At 35.0% G+C, this 26,467-nt stretch overlaps 1 protein-coding gene across 3 annotated transcripts in view; it reads left to right on the plus strand.

Annotated features, from left to right (window-relative positions):
• The window catches only part of SCAMP1 (secretory carrier membrane protein 1), a 150,462-nt gene that overhangs the window by 79,122 nt on the left and 44,873 nt on the right, over positions 1–26,467 (plus strand). For 2 of the 3 annotated variants that reach the window (XM_007486437.3, XM_007486438.3), the window contains 4 exons: positions 8,767–8,844; positions 19,566–19,664; positions 21,273–21,384; positions 25,779–25,907. In XM_007486437.3, coding sequence (XP_007486499.1) covers positions 8,767–8,844; positions 19,566–19,664; positions 21,273–21,384; positions 25,779–25,907 — 418 coding nt within the window. The remainder of the gene's footprint in view (positions 1–8,766; positions 8,845–19,565; positions 19,665–21,272; positions 21,385–25,778; positions 25,908–26,467) is intronic. The other variant, XM_007486439.3, reaches the window with a different exon arrangement.

Consider the following 26,467-nt stretch of genomic DNA (forward strand, 5'->3'; position numbering starts at 1 on the left):
AGTAGAGGCTTAAAAAATGGTAGAATTGTTTTTATATATGGTGATTAAATTCTCTGATACCATTAATGCTCAGTTATCAGGTAAATAGATTTTTTGGGGAGAGGGGCTGGCCTGGAAACCTACCTAAAATCTAATTTGTGAGAAAATTTAACAGGTATTTAAGTTGCATTTACTTGTGTAAATGAATTCCATCATATTAAAAATGCTTATCATTTGAAGCAAAATTTCCTTCCTGTGTTAGCAAGATAAAAATACCACAGTTTCTGTGTCCCTCTCCAGGTGAAAAGAAATGGAATTAGAAGGCAATATTGTGAATCTAGAAAAATTGTCTTTGTCCTTTTTTTGTTTCAGAATTGTTGTCTTTCCTTTTTTTTTAAAATATTTTTTCACTTGACCATATAGCTTACTATTTTCTTTCCAGAATTGTAGTATTGGAAGGAACTGTATAAGTTATTCACTCCAACAAGAAAGTACCAAAAAAAAAGTCAGCTAGCCTACATTTGAAGATGTAGTAAGGGAAACTCATTAATTCCTGAGTGGGTCATTTTTGGATAGCTCTAATTTATAGGGAGCAGCCTTGACCCACTGTTTTTAGTTTTGCGTTCTGGGACTAAACAATAAATTTTATCCCTTTTCTCCTTTATTGTCCCTTCAAAAATTAGACAACTATCTTTATTTTTCTGTTAAATTTTGTTTTTTATAAATTTGAACTGGACAAACCAACAAACCTGTATATCTACAAATAAGAAAAAAAGATTGCATATAAAGTTGTGAATATGTATGCTACATTGGTTAGATATTTTCCTCCATTAGTCTTCTACAGGCTAAATATATGTAATTCTCTTAAACAGTATCTCATGAAGGATATATAGTGGAAGTTGGCATGTTTTGCTCTGCACTCAGTGTCTTTGGCATTTTCTTCATGAGCCCCTTGGAGACTTAGAGTCTTGGAGACGTGCTTTGCTGATAAAGGTTCAATCTTTCTTTCACAGTTGATCATTATATAATATTTCTGCCACTGTCTGTAATGTTCTCCTGGTTCTGCTTATTTCACTTTGCATCAGTTCATATAAATCTTCTCAGGTTTTTCTGAATTCATCTTGTTCATTCTTTATTGTGTAGTAGTATTCCATTACAACCATATACCATTACTTGTTCATCCAATCCTCAAATGACTGACAATCATTTACTTTCCAATTCTTTGCCATTACAAAAATGCTGGGAGCCATCAGGCTGCTAAAAGTATTTTGGCACAGGTAGGTCCTTTTCCCTTATTTCTAATCACTTTGGGATACAGACATAAAAGTGATATTGCTGGGTCAAAGGGTATGCATAGTTTTGTGGCCCTTTGAGCCTGGTTCTAGATTGCTCTTCATGATGGTAGTATTAGTTCCTGGTTCCACCAGCAATACATCAGTGTTACAGTTTCCCCACATCCCCTCCAACTTTTAAAATTTTCCTTTTTGATCATGTTAGCCAATCTGATAGGTGTGAGATGGTATCTCAGAGTTCTTTTAATTAGCATTTCTCTAATCATAGTGATTTGGAGTATTTTTGTCACATGAATATGAATAGTTTTAATTTCTAACTCTGAGAACAACTTATTCCTATCCATCCTTCCTTCCTTTTTCCCTCCTTCTCTCCCTCCCTCCCTCCCTCCCTCCCTCAGTTAACTGACTTGCCCATAGTAACTCAGCTAGGAAATTGTCTGAGGACTTTGATCATTTCTTGATTAGGGAATATTTTGTATTCTTAAAAATTTGACCCAGTTCTTTATGTATTTGAGAAATGAGGCTTTTGTCAAAGATACTTGTTATAAAATTCCCCTCTCCCCAATTCATTGCTCCTCTTCTAATCTTGGTTGCATTGGTTGTATTTGTGCAAAACCTTGTTTAATTTAACATAATGTTCTCTATGTTTTCTTTGGTCTTATATTCTTCCTTTATCCATAATTCTGACAGGTAAACTTTTCCATGTTCCTCTAATTTGTTTATGTTTATGTTTATGTTATGTATTACCTTTTATTTCTAGATCAAGTACCTATTTTGAATTTATCTTGGTGTTGTGGGTTTTAAAATTAATATTCAATAACTAAGTATAATATTTTAAAAGTTTTATTAATAATAACTAAAACAAAAGAACTCCCTGAATTCAGCCTGGTTGCAGGTCCAAGAGAGGAAGAGGGAGGAGTTACAGCCACTTAAATACAATCATGCAAAATGCAGGGATGCAGGAAAAGGGAATTTTGGGAAATATAGGGACTTCTGGGGGATGAAGTCCAAAGGCTCAAAATCTCCATTTATACATATCCCCCTGTGATCCTATTGGGAAACCAATTTCCCCAAAAGGATCATGGAAACATAATCAACTTAAAGATTGCAAGAATTTGTGGATAAAAGGAAAAGAGAACAAAACCAATGATTGCTAGGTTGACATAGAGCCAATTTGGGGGCATTCCCCTTTGGCATAAGAGTATACATTCAAAACAAAGGCATTTCAATCCCCTATAATTCAATTCACATCCCAAACTTCACTCTGGATCTTCTGGTGCAGCATGTGGTCTCTGCAGGTATCTATCTTCATGACGCATTCAGGATTCTGGGAGGTAACAAGTTTCTTATCCTGAAATTGCTCAAATTTAAATCAAAGTTTACAACAATAACTTGGCCCCCCTGAGGTGAATAGTAACAAACACAGGGATCACTCAGGGATGAATGGCTGAGTTATAATGTATATGAATCAATTTGCAAAAGAAAATAAAAAACATGAAAAAATCCAAATGAAAGAGAAAATAACTTGTGGATGAAATACAAAAGGTAAAAGTCTTATGTCTAAAAAAATCTAAGCAAAGTAAAAACAAATCTAGAACAGGTCCTTGAATCAGGACCCAATTAAAATGATTTAAGCAATGATGCATTTACCCAATCAGTAGCCAGGACTACAGAAAGTTTGCCACACTATGATAGACAGAAAAGGGACTAGATTATAGGAGCCAGGTAGGAGCCAAATTTGAGATACTTGGTAGAATGTGGGACAAGGAAGACCTGCCTTTAATACATGTTAAATAGCCGCAACCTTGAACCCCAAACAAGTTCAAGTCCTCTTGTCTTGGATCAAAATTGCATCAAGACCACTGGGATCTGGTCTCTTAGACCTTGAGCTCTATAGGCACTATGCAGGTGCTCTGTGCTTCTTTAGCACTGTACAGTGGCTCTTTTGTATATTTCCTTCTTCAGACAGAATCATGAAGTAAAGTCCCATAATTCTTTTAAATAATCAATGGTATCATTTTTATAGTCTTAAGCTTTGGGGGTATGCATTAATATTGGAACAAATGTATTAAAAACTTATATTACTGCAAAATAAAAAAAATCAAAGAAAAATCTCAATACTGTTGACATGTGCTTCAAATACAAAAAGGAGAGAAAAAATAAAACTCAGATACTAAATTGCACATGCAAGGAAAAACAATAATAAAAAAGTCTTAAAAATCAAAAATATATAGCTTAAAATCAGTGACATATTGTGTCAGCCATGTGAGTACAAATGATTTTCAGAATAAAACAGTAATACAGTAGATAATGCACATTCAAAGAAGTACCAAAGTCCCCAAAATTCACAATAGCCCAGTTAATTACAATAGCAAACAAATCCACTATCATATTTCATATATGACATAAAACATTATACTATAAATATAAAATATCCATTCAGAAACCACTAGTTATATAAAATTATTTCTGAAGACCCCATAAAATTACAATTAAATTCTTAGGTTATTAAATTCTCTAAAGGTTGTATATAGCTTTTGATGACATCCATCCATCATCATCTCTGTGACAATACACAAAGGCAACATGTCATCTTCTATGGATCTAGTGAAAAGGGTTTTAGGCAAGATGTTCGTGGGCTTATACAGAGATATTTTGTTCTTCTGCAAAGGTAAAGGTACAAATTAAAGATCATATATAGGCAAAACAAAATAGCTTAAAATGATTCAGTATAACAAAGACATTGATTAAATTAAAACAGATAAACTTAAAAAAAATTTAAACCTTAAAGAAATCAGTAAATGCAATAATACAAACCAATGAGAAGGTGCAGACAGACAGTGCAGTCAAAATCCTTTTCACCAATCCCAATAGAGTTGTTCAGTATTATAAGAGGGAATAAACTCAAAATAGTTAGCAATAAGCTTCTAGATCTCTTTTAAAGTTTCCTTCTCCTTCTCTCATATTTGTTATCTATTTAGATTTCATTTGTCAGAGGTCTGAATTTCTAAATAGAAGTACAAGTGAGAATCTCCACTCCACATGTTGAGAGCAGTTGGGACTTTTAGAACGTTTCAAAATATTTCAGGTTTGTTTGTAGCATGAGCAGCCTAGCTTGTGGCATATTCTTGAGGAGAAGGAAGTAAAGTGGGAAATCTCCATTGAAAATAAAAAGTCCCAGGATAAGAATTAAGCAGATCCAAATTGTACTTTTTAGCTCTACTAACTCAAAGTGTTATTTCAGAGTTTCAAGCATGCTCTGCAATAGCATTCTCCCCCCCCCCCCCCCCCATGGGGTTTGTTTAAAGAGTAAACAGAAAGAAGCAAAACTTGGAGGGAAAACAATAGTGTATTTGCATATGAGAGTAAAAATACTTTTCCTTGGTGTTTTGGGTCAAGAGAAAGAAGGGAAAAAAAACCCCTGCTTATTCCCCAAAACTGTCTTTAAATCTGTTGATTTGGACTCCCTGCCCTCCCTGTGAAAAACCTTTAATAACAGCCTTCTAAACTAGGAGTCCAGGATCAGATTTAAAAAAAATCTGCTTGAAAATTAGGTGTAGGGTTTTTTTCTCCACGCTGAAAAATGGCTATGGCAGGCTAGAAACACATGTGGAGTATGGAAAGGGATTAGGACAGAAAGATTTTTATATGTCATGCTCTGTTGGAAAAAATGGCCAAGATTGTCAGGCTCTTATGGCAGGTCTGGTCTCCACAAGAAGAGGCTGGGTGGAGAGCAGTGAGGGATGCTGGCCAAGCAGATGGACAGGAGAAACAATAGGCAGTGGCAGGTGGCTGGTGGGGCAGAAGTGCAGGAGTACCTCACCACCGGACCCTCCTGGTGGGCAAACTTACTATTTTTACTGTAAGGCTATCTGCTCAAAATTTTTTGAAAATTCATAATCGCTTCCTGGTAAGCCAAAATGTGGGTTTTAAAATTAATATTCAATAACTATCATTTTAAAAGTTTTATTAATAATAAATAAAACAAAAGAACTGCCTGACTTTAGCTTTGATGGCAGGTCCAATAGAGGAAGAGGGAGGAGTTACAGCCAATTAAATACAATCATGCAAAACGTGGGGAGAAGGGAATGTTGGGAAATACTAAGGGACTCCTGGGGATGAAGTCCAAAGGCTCAAAATCCCCATTTATACAATGTATGGTGTGAGATATTGGACAATGCCTAATCTCTGCCATATTGCTTTCCAGTTTCCCCAGCAGTTTTTGTCAGATAATGAGTTTTTTCCCCAAAAGCTTGAATCTTTGGGTTTATTAAACACTTAAGTTGCTATGGACATTAACTGTCATGTATTTATTACCTGATCTATTCTGTTGATTCACCATTCGATTTCTTAACCAGTACCAGATTATTTTGATGATTACTGCTTTATGATATAGTTTGATATCTGGTACAGCCAGAACTCTTTCCTTCATATTTTTTTTCATTAATTCCCTTGATATTCTTGACCTTTTGTTCTTCCAGATGAACTTTTGTTGTTATTTTTTCTAGATCTATGAAATAATTTTTGGGTAATTGGATTGGTATGGCATTAAATAGATAGTTTAATTTATTTTAATTTTTTTAAAAGTTCATTTATTTAATTATGTAATTTAGAATATTTAATTTAAGTTAGGTAGAATTGTCATTTTCACTGTATTGGTTTGACGCCTTTACAATTAATGTTTTTGTTTAGGTCTGACTTTATTTGTGTGAAGAGTGGTTTGCAATGTTGTTCATATAGTTGCTGGATTTGTTTTTGTAGGTATACTCCCAGATATCTAACATCGTCTAGGATTATTTTGAATGAAATTTACTTTCTATCTCTTGCTGTTGGATTTTGTTGGTGGTAATTAGAAATGTTGATGATTTATGTGAGTAATAGCATAGGTTCTGTGGAGGCACATTTATTGCTTTGATCAGAATTAAAAATTTTTTTAACGTTGTTTTTAGTATTGCCATTATATGATTGTTCTTCTGGTTCAGCTCATGTTGCTCACATTTTCTGAGATTTTTTGGAATCAGTTATTCAATAAACTTTGATTAAGTATCTTCTATGTACCAGGCACTGTTGTAAGTGCTAACACAAAATAATTTTTTGTCAATACAATAATATTCTCATAAATGATAACATTTACATAGCTCTTATGTGCCAGGCACATTTGCAATGATTTCGTTTGATCCTCACCACAATTCTGGGAGATCAGTGCTGTTATTAACCCAATTTTACATAATGTGCAAACCAAGGTAGACAAAAGTTATTAAGTGACCTGCCCAAGTTTACGTGGCTAGTAAGTGTGTGAGATAGAAAAAAGCTCCCTAAAATTTTATATGTTGGATTGATACTTGGAGAGAAATGTTGCATATACTGAAAGACTAGGTCCTCATTGCTAATGCTTCATTACATTTGTATCTCTTAAGTTTATTTATGCCTTTTGTTCTTATGTCGCTTTGATTTCTGAATATATATCTCTTATCTAGTTAACTATGTCATGATAGATTTTGGACAAACTTCTCAGTTTAAAGTCCTCTGTAGCTTTTCACTATCAAAATGTGGTGTTATAGTCCAATTTGTGCGATTTTTCTTTCACTTTCTCCTCAAATTTGGTTGCTTAAAAATTCTATTCTTCAGATATCTTTTTAAAATCCTGCATTGTTGTTATTGTTTTATTGTTTTCTTACATTCCTGGTTTTTTGATTCTCTTATTTATTGCTTTTTGCTGAACTATGCTTTATCTTGCTTTAATAATTATTGTAAATGTTTTTACTTTTTGTGATTTCCTAAGTTAGTATCTCGTTCATTGCTCCTTATTCCCTTCTTTTTGTTCCTTTAATATGCTTATTAATATTATTCTACTTTTTGGCATTTGTGGTTTCTGGTTCTATTTCAACTTGCATTTCTTTAGGAGTTTTGTCTTATATTTTAAAATATAAATAAATCCATGATCTTATTCATGGAACTCTTTATGATTGCCACACATAGATACCTTCATATCCTATCTAATTTTTATCCACAATCCTCACTAATATATATGTATTAAACATACATATTACAAGTTACACACACACACACACACACACACACACACACAGTACGTTGGAGACAGGTGTCTCATTGGATAGAACACTGGACTCAGAGTCAGGAAGATCTGAATTCAAATTTGGCCCCAGAAACTATCTGTGCTACTCTGGGTAAATCATTTACCCTGTCTGTGTTTGTCTTAATCCATTGAAGAAGGAAATGACAAACCATTCTAGTATCTTTGCCACAAAAACTCTGTCTTTGTTGTCCTGAAGAGTGGGACATGATTGAACAACCAAACAATATCACACATATATTTTATGGCTATGATATATATTCATTATGGAGGAGACTTTCCACTAACTCTCATTATAGTTTTGGGGTATGAATTCAAAACTGTTTATGACCCACACATCTTCATTTCTCGTCATGTTCTTCTATTAAGTATTTCTTTATTGTTCTATCAGTGTTTTTCTTGAACTTGATCATTATCTATTGGATAAATTTTGAATGTAGACATCAAGTAATATAGGCATTTTTGTAAGCATAGGACAGAAAAACAGCATGGAGTCATTTCAAGTTTCTGAGCAATCAAGTAGAACAATTGTACTTGTCTACCAAAGTTGGATTAAAGGGGGAAGAATGATGATGGGAGTTTGGAGACTGGCAGTAGTCTATATGAGGGAGAAGTAATGGAAGACCTGAGCTAGAGTGGTGACAATGGAAATGATTAGAAGTAGTATATTCAAAAGACCATGCAAAAGTAGGAAACAAGAAGACTGAATATATGAGGGTGAAGAATAGGAAGTAGTCAAGGATCACTGAATTTCTGATTGATTCATTAGTGGATAAACTGTGAATACCTTTTTACCCAGTGATGGCAGAATAAGAAAAAGTATGTAAGAGATATAACAAAAAAAATGATAGCAGAAGCTGAATAGAAGGGAAATAGTTACTCATTGATTGGGGTTTTGTTAAACAAATTGTGATAAAAGAAAGATTGGGAAGAATTTTGAAAAATTAAGGAAGATTTCTATGTACTATTGCCGAAGCAAGGGAACAATTTATATAAGGAAATACCTGAGAATTTTGATGATACGGTGGTCAGTCTGGATTTTAGGGGACTGATGATGTGAAACATGCTTTCTACCCTTTGGCAGAGTTAGCAGACTATTGGATGTGGAATGAGGCTGCTATTTTCAGACAAAGCCAATAGATTAATTTCTTTCTCTTAATTTTACTTCTTATTAGGAAAGGTACTTTTTAGGAGGAGAGTGCATCATGGGGAAGTGACAATAATGTAATTTTAAAAACCTACATAAAAATATTAAAACCTAAAAACTTGATGGGATTAAAAGAAAAAAAAATCTCTTTGCCCCTTTATTTCCTTTATCAGATTTACTGTGATCAGAGTTTTATTGACTTATTAAGTAATATAATATAAACACTTAACAATTTTAAAAAATTTTTGTTTCAGGATCCATCAGTTACACAGGTGACTAGAAATATGCCACCAGGGCTTGATGAATATAATCCATTTTCTGATTCTAGAACGGTAAGAATATTCTTTACATTTTCATAAGTGGTTAGGTTGAAATTATCTAGACATACTTTCATTAAGAATTTGTTCATTTAGCTGATTTGCTTAAACCAATATTATTTAGAACTTATGATTTTTTTTCAAACTTGGAGTGATGGAAACTAAGAAGTGATGCAAAATTACTATCAAAATCTTAGTGAAACATGAAGATTTTTTTCTTATGTTCAACTTATATGTTCTTTTAAGTATTTGAAGAAGTTCTACAACTTACAGAGGTTTTATTGGAAGCTATGCCATCTTTGTGGTGATGTTGGGCAGTGATGGCTAACCTTTTAGAGATGGAGTGCTGGGTCCTTTCTTCACCCCACCTCCCAGACCAAGTACCATGCTGCTGCACCCCCTACCTACCATACCCTACACAGAGGAGGGAGCCATTGGGCTGCTGGGCAGAGGGGCAAAGGATGTGAAAACATTGCTGCAGGTGTGGTCAAGAGGGGGAGGGGAGCAGCTCCTCCTGAATCCCTCTTTCTAGTAACAAACTCGGGGTGGGGGGGGGGGGCTGAGTGCCCACAGAGAGCTCCTTACATTCCATATTTGGCATGTGTGTCATAGATTTGCCATCACTCATCTAGAGTAATGCCTCTTTTACATAACAGGGAGCCCTAGCCAGTGCTCCTGGGTCCCTTGACTCTGATAGATGTGCTTCTTGGTTTACCTTCTCTAAAATGGAGTTTGCAGTTATATTTTTTCTCTTGGTAAGGATATTAAGTGGTCACTGGCTATAAGTGACTTCAGTAGCTGTCTAGCTTAATCCATCTTAGCATGGGTCATTGTAATGCAATTAGAGCAGCACAAAAGTGGAATGAGTTGCTTTAAGAGGTGGAATGTTCCTCTTTGGAGGCCTTTGATGAACCCTTTTTGGCTATATCACATATTACATTCAATATTTCCTTTGCATATATGTTAAACTAGCTATTAAGGTCATAGCCAGGGTCCACTTGATCTCTTTGCTAAGGGATACAATTACAACAAATTAAACAATTCCTATCACAGTTGTCTCTGTTGTCTCAGTTTGAGATCTATGTCACTTACAATAGTCAATTTAATTCCTGAGATATTTTTAGCTCCTATCTCTTCCCTTCCTTTCCTGTTGCCAACACTGTAGTTCAGACTTCTATTACCCCTTCCCTAACCTATAGTAGTGGATTTCTTTTTGTGTAGTGTAAAAGTTAAAATTAAATCTCAATAATAAAATATTATATTTTAAGAGGTTTATTAAATGATCATTAGAAATCAAGGAATAAAGAAGATAAAAAATAAAGACCATGTGCCCATGGCTGGTTAGTCATTTTAGCCATCCCCATTCACCACCATCACTGCTGATTCTCCATCCTAGAGGAGGAGCTTCAATGCCCACTCTCTTTATCCTCTGTCTACAGGAAATCAGTGGGCTCTTGGGATATGTAGTTCTTTTTTAGGGTAACAGATTTTCAATTATATAGTGGCAAGGAATTGGAAACTAAAGGGATGTCCCTCAGTTTGGGAATGGCTAAACAAACTGTGGCATATGATCATGCTGGAATACTATTGTGCTGTAAGGAACAATCAACAAGATGATTTCAGAAAGAGCTGGAAAGACCTACTTGAACTGATACAGAGTGAAATAAGCAGAACCAGGAGAACATTATATAAAGTAACTGAAATATTGTGGAATGATCAAATGTGATAGACTTTGCTATAACAGCAATACAATTATTCAGAACAATTCTGAGCGACTTATGAAAAAGAATGCTATCCAATAGAAAGAACTGTTGGAGTAGAAATGCATACGAAAACATGATTTATCACTTGTTTATTTGGATATATGTTTTGGGATTTTTGTCTTATAAGATTATTTGCTTACAAAATGAATAATATGGAAATATGTTTTGCATGATAATACATGTATAACCCAAATTGAATTGCTTGTCCACTCTGGAAGAGGAGAGGGAAACAATATGGATCCTATAACTTTGGAAAACTTATGTAGAAACTTATTATTAAAATAAAAATTTTTTTAAAGCAATGGATTTGTGGGATGTTTACAAGGATTTTTCTGTCTGTAGCCTCTATTTTATCCTTACTTCATGCAGAATACTCTTATCCAATTAATATTTCTATAGAATAGTTCTCTTTACTTCCCTATTGAAAACGCAATTGTGGTGTTAATTTTTTAAAGCATAATTCTAATCATTGTTTTTGTTTGGGAATCTCTAGTGAATCCCCATTGCCTATAGAATAATAAACTTCACCACCTAACATAGAAGGCCCTCTAGAGTCTGATTCCAGTCTTTCTTTTCTGGCTCTGTCTCTCCTATCTATCTTGTATATGTTTCTTATCATCTCAGCTGGACTTACTATAAGGGTTCAATACTATGAATTGATTCTAAGGCAGAAGAACGGTAAGGGCTAGGCAATGGGGTTTAAGTGACTTGCCCAGGATCACATAGCTAAGAAGTATCTGAGGCCAGATTTTAACCTAGGACCTCCCATCTCTAGGCCTGGCTTTCAACCCACTGAGCCACCCAGCTGCCCCCCCATATTATACATTTTAACAGATTCAAGCTAAACAATGCAGAATCACAAATTTCTTTACTGGTTCCTCTTCTGAACCAAACTGTATACTTAGAAAGTTGTAATATTTTTGGTTTTGTTTTCATTTGTATTCAAAGTATGTATAATGTGCTTTACAGGGAAGGTCTGGTAATATAGTAAATGAATAATAAATATTTGTTAATTGAATTTCTTTGTTTCACTTTCAATATCTTAATGTATTTCCTTCCATACAGTGTGTTTTTTTCCAGCATGATGATAAATAATTATATTTAATGTGTAGTGATTTATGTAGTGGTTTTTTTAATCATTCTGTTATACTCATTTTTGCTATTATAAGTGAAACAACAATGATTTGGGAGAGAATATAAATAGACCCTTTTCCCTTTGGTCATTTCTTTATGGTTTAGTTCCAGAAAAGAGATCACTTAGGTCAAAGGTCATGATGAGTTTTATGACAACTGAAACTCTCAGCATACAGTAAATATACTATTGTAGTATGCTCTGCTTTCCCCAAAGTGTATACCATTTCTTAGAACCTGCTTTGGTAAACTCATGTTCATGAGCTCCTTTATGTTTTTTTCTCTCTGAATCTTCAAACCATCTATGGTTAATCCTATGAATGACAGAATTTGTGAGCTCTTGAGCGACTTCAGTAGCCATCTAGTTTAACCCGAATGCAAAGGGAAGAAATATCTATTCACAAACTCAAAAAGGAGGTCATTAGAGGCCTCCAATGAAGAGGAATACCCCACCTTTTAAAACAACTCATTTTATTTTTGTACTGCTCTAATTGTTGGGGCACTTTTCCTGATAGCATCTAAATTTAACTCTTTGCAACTTCCACTTATTGCCCCTGGTTCTGGATAAAAATATACCATATTCCTGTGACCCGTCCTCATATATTATGTTCTCAAGACTCTTCACCATCCTGGCTGCCTTTCTCTTGACACTTTCTAGCCTATCAGTGTACATCTTAAACAATAAAGTCTAGAACTGAATGTCATACTTTAGGTGTTTACGGAGTATAGAGTACAGTAAGAGTATTACCTCCTTATTCCTTGTAAGCTCTTATCCTCTAAATTTGCACAAAATCTTGCTGATCACTAAAACTTCCAGATTTTCTTCAGGGCAACTGCTATCAATCTATGCTTTCCTCATCCTGTCCTTGTGAAGTTAATGTTTTTGTTTTTCAGCATAAGACTACATTTTTCGCTTGAATTTCATAGTGTAAGATTAAAATTAATATTCAGTAACTCCAAGTATTGCTTTATAAGATTTATTAATAATAAATTGAAGTAGAGGAAATAAAATGACAAAAGTAAAGCTTGAGTAAAGAGAAGTTTTTTCCCGATTCCAACCCCATTCATGGGTGAAGAGAGGGTGAGGGCAGTTTACAGAAACTTTATCTCGAAAACATAAGGACATAATGCAAGGATGAAAGTGGGATTCTGGGAAATGGAGTCCTGGGGTACAAAATTCTAATTACACAATAGTGTTAGATTCAGCCCAATGTTCAAGCCTGTCACAATCCTTTTGGATCCCAACACTGTCACTCACAGTATTGGCTGTCCCTCCTAGATTTTTGTCATCTGCAGATTTGATGAGGATGCCGTCCAAATTATTGATAAAATTTGTTAAGCAAAACAGGCCAAACAGCTTGTGGAACTCCACCATATAGTAATTAAAATAGTGGAAGATTATAAATTGTAGTAGATAATAGAGTGGTTGCCTTAATTGTGGCCACAGAAAATATGGTTTCAAGACAGTGTCTTGTTTTAAATCAAATATAAGGTGGTCGCCAGGGAAAGATTCCCAATTATCAAATATACCCAAGTCAGCTGGGTTTTATAGAGATTTTAATTCATATAATTGAGGAATTAATGAAAGGGAGAGAGAGAGAAAAAGGAAATAATGAGAAAAAGATAGGCCGGCCCAGGCCAGTCCTGGCCAACCCAGGCCCAAGCCCTAATAGAAAGATCAGTCAGTCTTTTATCCACTCACCACAAGATTTGTCAAAGCAAAGATTCTAGTGTTCAGAGAGACACCAGTTCAGCTTTGGCCAGCTGCCATCTCCAGAGAGAGTTCTCTGAGAGTGACTGTCTGAGACTCTCCCCTAAAAGTTCTCACATCTACCAATCACAGTTTTCCAAAGGACAGACCATTCTTAATTCACACCTAAGAAGGCATGAACTTTTGATTAAGTTCATACCTGAAAAACCTCTGAGTAAGTTTCTCACCTCTTTGCTCCTTGTAAATTCACAAGTTGCCTGACCTTTATAGGTACTTAGCCCCCCTTTTGTGTTAGATCTAAAAATAGGCACAGCTTAAGAACTTTTGCCTTACTATAAGTATGGGTTTAAGTATTTTTCATTGTTCAGCAAGGAGTTTCTTCCCCTAAAGCAAGCTTAAGTAGGGGTTGAGTAGAGGTCTCACATTCCTGATCTAAGTTCCTTCATTGTTTAAAATGGGGAATGGTCTTAACCAAAACTTATGAAGTAGGATCTGAAAATTTTCTAAGGTTCACAACCAGAAACCACAATCTATTCTTTAAACAATATTTCTGTTGCCATCATGTTTGTCATTATTACTTCCTTTTCTAGATATTTGACAATAATTTCTTTAACAATCCATTTAAAAATTATCCCAGGAATTGAAATAATATTCATTGGCATCACAGTAATGTAAAAAAAATTACTTAAAAATATACATACAAGAGTAAAAACACCGATGAAAAGCAACTGCTTGACTACAGGGGTGGAGGGAATATGACTGAGGAGAGACTCTAAATGAACACTCTAATGCAAATACCAACAACATGGAAATGGGTTTGAAACAAGAGCACATGTGATACCCAGTGGAATTGCATGTGGGCTATGGGAGAGGTGGGGGGGGGGAAGGGAAGAAAAGAAAATGATCTTTGTTTCCAATGAATAATGTTTGGAAATGACCAAATAAAAATTAAAAATATAAATATAAAAATATAAATACAAGATAAATAGCAACATTCTTGTGACTTGTTTCCTGAAAGTACCACCTCCATGCCCTCTACTAGGAGGGTCTGAGCCCTTTGTTTCTAAAAGAGTTTTTAAAGGGTTAGTTAAGTGGAGAGGATTGAAAGTGATTCAAAACTATTTCTAGGGAGACTGAGTGAGGTAGGCTTGTTACAGACAAAAGAATGGTTGCCATAAAATGTGACTGCAAAAATATGTGTTCAAGACTTTGAATTGCCAAAAACATAAAGATAATTTTTAGTGTCTTGATGTTATATCAAAAATAAGTGGTCGCTATGGGAAAAATTCCCAAACATGAAATATCCAAGTCAGCTGGGTTTTATGGAGATTTTAATTAATATAAATGAAGGAATTAAGGGAAGGGAGAGAGACAGAGTAAGAGGAAATAGTAGGAAAAGGCTAAGGCCTAGGCCTTTCTCTTTTAAGAGAGAAAATAAGTCAGTCTTTAATCACTCATCACAAGATTGTCCCAAGCAAAACTCTAGTGTTCAGAGAGACCCTCTAGTTCAGCTCCTGACCTCAACTGATCCAAACTCTCCAGGGACCCCAGCTCTCAGTTCCTGACCTCCTTTTAAAGAGAATTTTCTCCTATGTCCCCTCCCCTAAATTTTCACATCTACCAATCACAGTTGACGTTTTCCAAAGGACTGACCATTCTTAATTCACATCTTGTTATCACCTTCTTAATTCACATCTTGTTATTACCTTCTCTGGATAGACTAAAACTTCTGATTAATTCACATCTCTTTGCTAAGCTTGCCCTTTTAATGATTAATTTGACCTTCATAGGTACTTAGCACCCTTTTGTATAGATCTAAAAATAGACCTAGCTTAAGTGCTTGGCCTCACTATAAGTATGGGTTGGGGACTTTTTCATTGTTCAGTAAGGAGTTTTACGACTTTATCTTCCCCTTAAGGTATGCCTAAATATGGGTGGAGTAAGGTTAGAGTTCCCAATACATTCCTGACCAAGTACCTTCATTGTTTAAAATGGGGAATAGCTTAATCAAATCTTCTTAAGTAGAGTCTGAGAAATTTTAAGATTCATAGGCTCTGTGCATATATACTCATATTTGTACCCCAGATGTACATTGTGGAAAGGAAATTAGACTAACAGTTTGTGTGGGGGAAGGGCCAACTGGGAGTGGCAGTTGGGTCTTGTGACTAGCACTTCCTTCCTGTGGGGTGTGGTCTTGGGTCCTGGTGTTGGAAGAGGGAGGAGCTTGTTCAGCCCAGTCTGGAGTGGCATGCTCTTCTTGGTTCAGCCCAAAGACAAAGGGTTTAAGTATTGCCTTGTCATCATAGACAGACTGACTAGATGGCCAGAAGTTTTTCCTTCCAAAAAGAACAATGCAGCATTTGTGGTCAAAATCCTATTAAAAGAAATCATACCTAGATTTGGGATTCCCTCAAAATTGGACTCAGACTGTGGAAATCACTTTACTCAGTCAATATTAAATGAAACTTATGAAAATCTAGGAATACAAGCACCAAATTTAGAAACCATGGAGAGGTATATCCAACAAGGAGCGAAGCCACATTATTCGCAAGTAGTCTCAGGTGCTGCCAAACAAAGTCAGTTATGAAGCCAGGTGCATGGGGTAACATCAAAAAGGAAAAATGGAAAAGGAAAAGGGAAAAATGAAAAGGAAGGAGACTCCATGAATATAAAATGTGGGGTGCCAAAAGCACAAAATAAAACTAAAGAACAGATAGAAGAAGAAATCCATTTAGATAATGATGTAACAGAGATTAAAGAGAAAATTTTTGGAACAGTGGAACAAGCTACAAAGAAAGAGGAAGAAACAGAACTGGCAACAGTTTGTAATACACAAACTGTAAATGAATTAATTGAAGCATATGAGCAAACAACAGAAGTGTCCAATGAGAAGGAAAATGCAATAACAGAGAATATTCAAATTAGCAGACCTCCTGGATACAATGACATGGAAAGCAGGGATGATATTACAAAAGAAAATACCAATGACATAATAGAAAAGTCAACCTTAAATCCTTATGCAGAAGAATTCCAACCAATAGTAACTGCACAAGAAAAAGCAAACACAAACATTGTCATGACATCCTTAAGTCTCCATGATAATGCAAATCCCTTGCAAACTGATGATGGATTGCAAAATGAATGTTCAGAGCAACAAGAAAAGTCTGTAGGAGAAGAACAAAACTGGGATTTGAACAAAATAGAAATAGAGGCACCTATGGTTCAAGTGTGCCAACAAAATGAGAACACAGAGTTACAACAGACTAATAGGCAGGAACTTGCAAAAGACTTGGGGAATATAGAAATCACCAAACAAGAGTCAATGCAAGACACGAATTACACAGAATCACTATATTCAATAATGTTCGATTCAGAAAATGAAGATGACCAAGAACCTTATGAATATATCAAACCTTACGATCAAGATCACAAAGTTTTACGAGAGGAGGAGATGGATGATTTCATTAACAACTCAAATCAAGAACAAACGATCCAGTCAAAAGAGTTAGTTAAGGAAATAAACTACACAATCACAATAGAAGAAATGCTGGCAGCATTGGGAGTCAAGAATTACGAAGAACTTTGTGAAAAGTATGTGGAAGTGGATAAAGTGGATAGAGACACTAAATTTGCAGTACAAGAAAATCATATACCTGATCCAAAACAAAAGGAAGAAGAAGAAAACAATGTAATAATGCTCCTATCACATCTTCCTTTCTCTGACATAGAACTTCTCACAAACTAGACTGTCAATTAACAAAATACGTACAAGCTTTACAGACAAGAATAGCAGAATTGCATGAAATGGGCGTGATACAACAAACAGTACCCCTGGATTGCAATTTGCACAACATCAAACCAGGAGACATATTATACTTAAAAAATTTCAATAGAAAATTGGCCACAGACATAAAATGGACTGGACCACATGAAGTATTGCTTACTACCCCAACAGCTATAAAAGTTGCAGGGAAAGACTCATGGTTTCACTATTCCCACGTGAAACCAAAAAAAGTTTAACACCACTGTAATAGACATAGAAGATAATTAGACAACAGATATGGCTGAGAAATTAAAACAAAAACTGATTAACATAAAAAGTACAACACAAAGAAATAATAGTGACAAATAATGTTCGAGACAACTTCCCAGCCCAGAGGAAAAGCATCCCAGAGGAAAAGCATCCCAGAGGAAAAGATTTTAAACCAGCCCAGAGGAAAAGCATCAAGAAAAGATGCTAGAGACAAGAAACAAAGAGAAAAAGCTGAAATGGACAGCTAAGACTTTGAACTTTGTAAATGTGTTTATATAAGAAGAGGACAGATCAAAAATGAGATTTATATGTAAGACTGAGTGTGTTGAAATAATAAAACAAAAGTAATTTCACATATTAGGGAAATAGCATGCATCACTACATAACATGGAAGAAAGAAGAGATTCATCAGTCAACATGAGAAGTGGAAATCTGAAAAAACTTGATAAGTATTAATTCAACACACTATTAGACACAAAACACAAAATCACTAACATATTGAGAGACCTTGTTTATATAAACTAGTGTCTGAAATTGTATTTATGCAAAATGTAAATATGTATATAGTTAGTTCCATAAGGTCTTAGGCAAATAGAAAGATCAATAGATATTTCTATTTGACTGACATTATGATGTGGAACAATGTATATTGTTGTATTATATGTAAATAATTTCTGTAAAGAAGGTATTAGTTTTAGTTAACTTAGAGTAAGTAGTATTAGCACTAAGATTCAATTTCTTGTAATAGTTTTGTTCGACATTTTTGTACTGAATTTAATGTAAAACCCCAAAATTACCCTTACCCTTACTTTCCCGCAAAGAATCCTTAGAGTAGGTTTTGTAAATTGGTAACTATAATATAAATATGTGACCTTGGGAAGGTCACAACAAAAAAGGGTGGCGATTGTGGAAAGGAAACTAGACTAACAGTTTGTGTGTGGGAAGGGCCAACTGGGAGTGACATTGGGTCTTGTGACTATCACTTCCTTCCTGAGAGGTGTGGTCTTGGGTCCTGGTGTTGGAGGAGGGAGGAGCTTGTTCAGCCCAGTCTGGAGTGGCATGTTCTTCTTGGTTCAGCCCAAAGACACAGGCTTCTAAAGGTTAGAATTGTTCTTGTTTGCTTTCTGTGTACTGCTAAGATTCTGAATTAGAACAAAGAGAGTAGAAGGGAGTGGGACAAACTCTCCGCCAGCCTCTGGGGCCTGGCCTCAGGTCTGAAGTTGAGAAAAACTCCAATCCCAACTAGTTATTAAACTTTATGTTATTTGAATTCGCAGTCAGATAAAATGGACTATCATTTCTGGTCATAAGAGGGAGCTGAACTTCAGTTTCAGTCATTCAAAGACAAACTGTCCTTATTGGACCCCTGCTGTTTCCTCTCAGCAGGGGGCATCTCCCTCCCTTGCCTCTCCAAGCAATATTCCCTCTCTCCCTTTAACTCCTCCTTACCCCTATACAAACCTCCCATTATTCCCCATTTATCCCATTTTTCCCAATCCTATTTCCTTTCCCAATAAATATTACAACATGAATTAAAATATATATACTTTAGATTCTTATAGGCAACTAAGAGATCTAGTGGACTGAAGTCAGAAAGACAAGTTCAAATCCATTGTCAAACATAAACTAGTTGTGTAATCCTTGAGGCCTTCTCCTTCTGACTCAGTTTTCCTTATTGGTAAAATGGGTATAATTGTACTTAACTCCAGCTGTTGTGAGGATAAAATGAGATCATGTATATAGAGTGCTTTGCAGCCTTTAAAAGATGCTATATGATTGTTGTTATACTATTACCATTGTTCTGGGTCATATTTCTTTAAATAGAAAAAAATATTTTCTCATTTGGAAAGTAAGATTGTAATTAATCCTATTTTTCAAGTACATAATGTCTGATTGTTTATTTTTATAAAAAGAATTAGATTTAAAAACCAAACAAAACCATGTTCAAGTTATGAATACAGCAGATTATTTCCTAATTATCAGGATTATTGCATACTTACCAATTTTCTTCTATGTTTTCAATCCATTTTTTAAAACTAACATTTTAAAAATAAAGTCTTAAATTTGGCTTATTCTTATATCTCTTTATTTTCATTAGGCACCACCAGGAAATGTGAAAATGCCTAATGTACCTAGTACACAACCAGCGATAATGAAGCCAACAGAAGAAGCCCCAACTTATACACAAATTGCAAAGGTTAGTTTATGATAACAGAAGAAATTCTTTACATTTTTTTCTCACTAGTTTCATACTTGTTCAAAATGGTTCAATTTGGTTAATCTTTGTGAATCCTGTGTATTGCAACATAGGTGATATAAGACACAAATTTTATGTAACTTAGGTTTCTCTTTCCCTGAAGGGGGAACAAACATCAGGGGAGTGGTGATAAATACAGACCCATAGAGACTTCTGTCCCACTTACCAAGAATATGAAAATAACTGAGTGATACGATGCCTTTAAAATCAATACAATCATTATTAAGCAATGACATATATGTGCCTGTGGAGCAAATCAGCCTATTGCTAAAGACCTCAGTTCAATAGTAGCAAAGAGTTGATTAAATAATTTTCTAGAGAAGGTCCTGCAAGGGGCCAATCCAGGGAGGGATCTGGGGTAACAAAGAAAGAAACTTTCCTGGAATGAGGAGTGATGGATTCCCTGATACAATGGGGAGGAGCAGAGACCCTTTGGTGCATATTTTTTGGGGTGCAATAACACATCCTTTAGAATAATAAATAATCATAAAGTAATCAGCTTCCCAAATAATCCAAACAGGATATAAAAATCAACACCAGCAGGTTCCTCATCAAGGTAAAATGTAATAGTAAATAGTTCTAAAATAGCCCATACCAACAGAGATCATGAGGGGGATTGGAGATAGCAAGTGTATTTTTGAGAAACACAAGGATGTTTGGCTATTGACTCATCCCAGAGATAGTGAGAGTTGGTATGCAATGAACCATTGGTTAGTGGGACTTCAGTCCATTTGATATCCCAAGACTGAAAAAGCTGGTTTCCATAGTTACCCTAATAGTCAAACTGGTTAGATCATGCTTTTCAAAGACAGTTTCTTAAAGTTACTCTGGGTTCCAAAGACAATTTTTAAAAATCACTCGGGGTACACATCTTTTATCACCCTCATAATAGGTCAACTAGAGTATATCAAGATAATTATCCAGATATTTTATGTGGTAATCTTTTGGACAACCACACTACTAGCCTTCTTGATTTCTTCATTTTTGAATACACATAACTACCTTTTGGATTTAAAGGGTTTTTTTTTTTATTATTGCAGATCATTTGTTGGCACATAGTATTAATATTGTAGTAGTGGTGAAATGAAGGAAGATACTGCTTGGGGAAAAGGATCAAGCGACTATGTAGCCACAAAATGGTGGGAAAGGGAATCGTAGTGAAAGTCAAAATGGGTAAAAGTTTGACACACTGACTAGGGCACTGTATTATAAATCAATAAAAGTCTACAAACTTTTCCCTATGCTTTTGTGGACGTAATAACATATTAAAATCGATTTCTTCACAGCAGTAACCTCCCTTTCAACAACTAGTTAGTCAGACTCAGTAAGACTTTTTTCTCCTAATCAGGAAGTCCAAGTAGAGCCACCTTCCCTAAAAGTATGTGTTTTCTGAAACTATGGTGTTTTTAAAATATAGTCCTTTATTTGGGAAAAAGTAAATGAATTAAAATACTAAGTTTTTATCTTGTGATGTAGATGTGTAGTTGGAAAATGTTTTCATTTGAGTGTTCTATCAGCATTCTTAATTGTTGTGGCCTTTTTCTTCAGGAACATGCCTTGGCTCAAGCTGAACTGCTTAAACGTCAAGAAGAGCTAGAAAGAAAAGCAGCAGAGTTAGATCGCCGAGAAAGAGAAATGCAGAGCCTCAATCAGCATGGTGGTATGTATCAGAACAGTTCAGAAATTTTAAAGTAAATTTGAAAATTGCATACACAGTGTTTTACGCTTTTGATTTGTGTATTACCCAGGCCATAATTAACTCTTAGGGAATATATACATTGGAGATCCCCTTCTTAGATTTTAGCTTTGGCTTTTAAAAATTAGTTTAAAGAGTATCCAGCCTAAGGATAAGGATAAGGAAGATGGGCATTTTTCCAGAATTCCATATTTTGGTTCGTAGTTAATAACAACATATTTTTTGCTATCAAATATCTTTACAATGCTTTTTCAAGACATCAGCAGAAGTTTCTCTTGTCAGGTTAGAACATATTTGCAGGAAGGCTGAAAGTGTAGAGTGGATTCAAGACAGCATAGTGAGAGTTGGATTTTTTGCCTTAGTTCCTTCACAGCCTTTTTCCAATAATGACCTAAGAAGTGCACCAAGCTGAATTCTGATCAAGAAAGCCCCCCAAAAGTCTTATGAGTCAGTGTGGCTACTTGACTGGGGACTGACCAGGAGCTAGCAAAGGAGCAAGAGTACAATAGTGAGGAAAAACTTGGCATTAGTAATGGGGCTGACCACCAGGCCAGAAAGAGATGCCAGGGGACTCCTGTATGAGCATTAGGAGCAGGAACAGTTGCTATCTAGCAGTTATGTCACTCATTACTAGTTCTGGGTCATAGTTCCAGGGTGGAGAGAAGTGGTTGTTGGTTATGAGGCAGAAGAGGTCCTACTTGTGTAAAGAGCAAAGAAGTTATGCCAGAAATAGCTTTTTTGGCTTTGGGCCCAAAAATAGAGAGAGAGCTCAGTTCTAATTGTTATACCTACACATAAGTCTGTAGTGGAATAAACCAGAGCAGGAGATAAAAAGTTCTCCAGTGCTTTCCAAGGGGAAGTCAGAAGTTCATTTGCTCTGAACTTGCCAAACTATCTGGCAGGCTAATGGTGATTGAATCCAGTAAGAGTTTATTGAAACTGAACCACACATAAACTCAGATCCAAATTGGGTCAGGAACTTTCAGAGCTCAGACCAGCAGGAAAGTTAAAGAGACCTTTTCCCCAATATACCACTTTGGAAACACTGAATATTTACAGGTCCCCAACACTAACATAAAGTCCAGAGTTAAGAAGTTGACTGGAAACAAGAGCAAATAAGAACCTGACCATAAAAAGCTACTATGGTTGTATGGAAGCTCAAGACACAAATGGAGAATACAGAGATTTTTACAGAGAATACAGAGAAAGTTTTTAAAAAAAAATGCATATTGGACCCAAGCCCAATAAGAATTCCTACAAGAGTTTTTATTTTTTAAACAAGAAAAAAAGATGATTTAATGAAATAGGAGTAGTAGAGGAAAACTTAGAAAAGAAATTATGTGATAAAATTATGAAAAGAGAATTAACAACTTCATTTTTAAAAAAAGGCATAAAGCTTCATTGAAGAAACTAATTTCTTTAAAAGCAGAATTGGTCAAAAGGAAGCTGCTGTTTTCAAAAACTGAAAAAAATAGAAGAAAATGTGAAATAACATAGAGGAAAGAAAACTGACCTAGAAAATTGATCAAGTAGCTTAATTTAATCATAAAACCAATGAACAAAAAAGAAATTTTAAGAAATTTTAAAGCTATCCAAAACCAGAGGGAAAACCAGACATTCAAAGAATATACCAACTATTTCCTGAATGATACTTCAAAATGAAAACTCAGGAATAATGTAGATGAAATCCAGAACTCCCAGGTCAAGATGGAAATATTGCAAACAGCAATACTAAGAACTCAGAATCAGACTAATGCATTGGTGGTGGAGTTGTGAATTGATCCAACCATTCTGGAATGCAATTTGGAGTTATTCCCAAAGGGCTTTAAAGACTCCATGTCCTTTGATCCAGCCATACCACTACGAGGTTTGTGTCCCAAAGAGATGAATAAATAAACGGGAAAGGTTCTATTTGTTCAAAAATATTTATAGCTGTGCTTTTTGTGGTGGCAAAAAATGGGAAAATGAGGGAGTGCCCCTCAATTAGAGAATAGCTGAACAAATTGTGGTACATGCTGGTGATGGAACACTACTGTTCTGTAAGAAATGATGAACTACTTGATTTCTGTAAGAACTGGAAAGGCCTCCATGAACTGATGCAGAGTGAAATGAGCAGAACCTGAAGAACACTGTACACATTAACTGAAACATTGTGGGACAATCAGATTGACTTTGCTACTAAAAGCAATACAGTATCCAGGACAATTCTGAGGGACTTATGAGAAAGAATACTATCCATAAGTAGAGAAAGAACTGTGGGAGTAGAAATCCAGAAGAAAAACATCATTTATCACTTGTTTATATGGGTATATGATTTGGGGTTTTCGTTTTAAAAGATTGCTTGATTATAAAAATGAATAATATAGAAATAGGTTTTGAATTATACATGTATAATCCAGTGGAATTGCTTGTCAGCTCCAGGAGTGGGGAGGGAGAGAACATGAATCATGTAACCATGGAAAAATATTTTGGGGGGGAGAAATTTAATGGTTTTTTTTACTATATATGCAACAAAAGAGGCCAAATGACTTTTTTATATTTAAATACAGTCATTCCAGGGTATTCTAATAATCGTAGGGTTCATAATAAAAGAATATTGTTTACAGATGTGTAATTAGAATTTGCTCCCCAAGATTCTCTTTCCTAGCATCCCATTTGTGTGCTCACACTGAATGTGAACATGCATGCATGTGTATGTAGGGAGAATATATTTTGCTGTAACTCTGCCCATCTCTCTCTCTCTTCATCCCAGAAGGTAGCTGTGGAGGCTGCAGAGAGAGCTTGGCAGGAAAGTTTACTCATGTGGACTTAGTTAGAAAATTAGGCTTTTAACTTCCATTTCTTTTTCCTTCTACTTTAAATGATTATTAATAAAAATTATAAAATATAATACTTGGAGTTATTGGATATTAATTAAAATTTTACACAGAGTAATAGTTTTAGAGTTTGTTGAATATTTTCTAGGTCATTATTTTTCTTTACCTTAACATCTGATAGAATGAATGTGAATAACCCAAAACCTTCCACCCTTCAATTTCTCCTCTCTCTCTTTCCCCCCTTTTTAAAATTTAGAATATTTTTCATGGGAAAATATTTTAAAAATAAATTTCTTAAAAACAGATTAAAAAAAGAAGTTAGAGTCAGGATCACACATGATTTAGCATCTACTGCTTTTGTGAAACGAGGTCTTGGAATATGATATTCCAGAAGGTTATGGAGCTAGGATTATAACCAAGAATAACTCCACTCAGCAAAACTGAACAGAATTCTTCTGGGGAAAACATGGGTATGAATATAATAGAGGACTTTCAGGCACTTCTGATGACAAGACCATATCTAAACAAAATTTTGCATTAAAATACAAGCCTCAAGAGAAGTATAAAGAGGTAAACAGAAATCACAAGGGACTAAGGTAGGTAAAATTGGAAGGAATGGGTATGATTGTGTTATTTTGCGATGATCTCAAAAGAAGATTAGAAAGATGAGAGAGATGCACTGGAAGAAGGGAAAAGAAAGTAGAAGGATAAAGAAAATTATCTCACATAAATGAAGTACACAGTGGAGGTGAGGATAGGGGAGAACATGTAACACTTGAATCTCACCCTCATCTGGAATCATGCATTGACTTGGAGTTGGATATAGAAATGAATTTTACCCAACAAGGTAATAGAAGGAGGATAAGGGTTTTAGAGAAAGGAGGAGGAAGGATAAGAGGATGGGTAGGTTAGGGGAGACAGTGTTAAAAGCAAAACAGATCTTTTAGGACTAAGGACAAAGTCATAAAAGAGAAGGATACATTTAAGCAAACAGGATAGAGGGAAACACAATTAAAAATCCTAACTATGAATGTAAATGGGCTTTTTTCACCAAACCAGTTGTACTGAAGATACTTAGTCAACAAACATCATTTGGTACCTACTATATCACTTGTACTTTGCTAAGTTTAGGGATATTTGAGCAAACAGCCTCTTTTCAAGGAACTTGCTCTCTTATGGTAAATATTATATGCAAGCAATTATGTACAAACAAGATATATATACAGGATAAATTAGAGATTACCTCTTAGGTAAAGCACTAAAATAAAGGGAGATGAGAACGGTTTCTTGTCATAAAATGGGATTTTGAGATTTAAAGGAAGCCAAGAGAAAGAGATGAGGAGGAGGAAGAGAGCTCCACTCAGATATAGCAGGTTTCTAATCTTATGTTAATGAATGCAGTAACATTTATGAAATCACATGTTTTGTAGTCTAGGGAAGGTAAGACTTTTCAATGAGGCAAATGGATCTCTTTGATGAGATATACTAAATAAGAATAGCAAGTGGTATAGTTTTTAAATTATTTCTTTCTTTCATTTGCAGGCAGAAAAAATAATTGGCCACCTCTTCCTGGGAATTTTCCAGTGGGACCTTGTTTCTATCAGGATTTTTCTGTAGACATCCCTGTAGAATTTCAGAAGACAGTAAAGATTATGTACTACTTGTGGATGTGTGAGTATAGAGCCAACCATATAATTTGTATGTACTTTCTATTATGGCATCAAAATTTAACATTTTTATTTAAAAACTCGTTATAAAGTTAATATTACTAAAATTTTTCCTTTTTAAAAGACCAAATTGCAGTTTCAAGACCCAAGACATACTGATGTAGTTTAAAGTTGTAAATACAAATGGTAACAAATGTCCTCTCCAGGGAGAACTATTTTTATTTAAGCATCTGTTTTACCTTAGGGGGAAGAACAGTGAGAAGTACTTGAATTCTTTTGAAGAAAAATGTGTATAGAACTGCCCTATTATATGATAGGTGATCTTTTTATAACAGTCCTTGCTACTTTCAAAACATTTTCTCTCTGCAGTGATTGTTTTAAAAAAAATAATAACATTAAAATAGCATATTGGTTTTTTTATGAAGAAGAAAGCAATTATTTTTGTATCTGTTAAATGTAGGTATCTTGACTTCTTTCAACAATAGAGCAGAATATTTTACTGTGGAATAAACTGAATTTTTTACCATATTTTCTAGTTTCTAATTTTTACTCTAATCAGATACT

Source organism: Monodelphis domestica, chromosome 3 (assembly GCF_027887165.1).
Source record: "Monodelphis domestica isolate mMonDom1 chromosome 3, mMonDom1.pri, whole genome shotgun sequence".
Taxonomy (NCBI): domain Eukaryota; kingdom Metazoa; phylum Chordata; class Mammalia; order Didelphimorphia; family Didelphidae; genus Monodelphis; species Monodelphis domestica.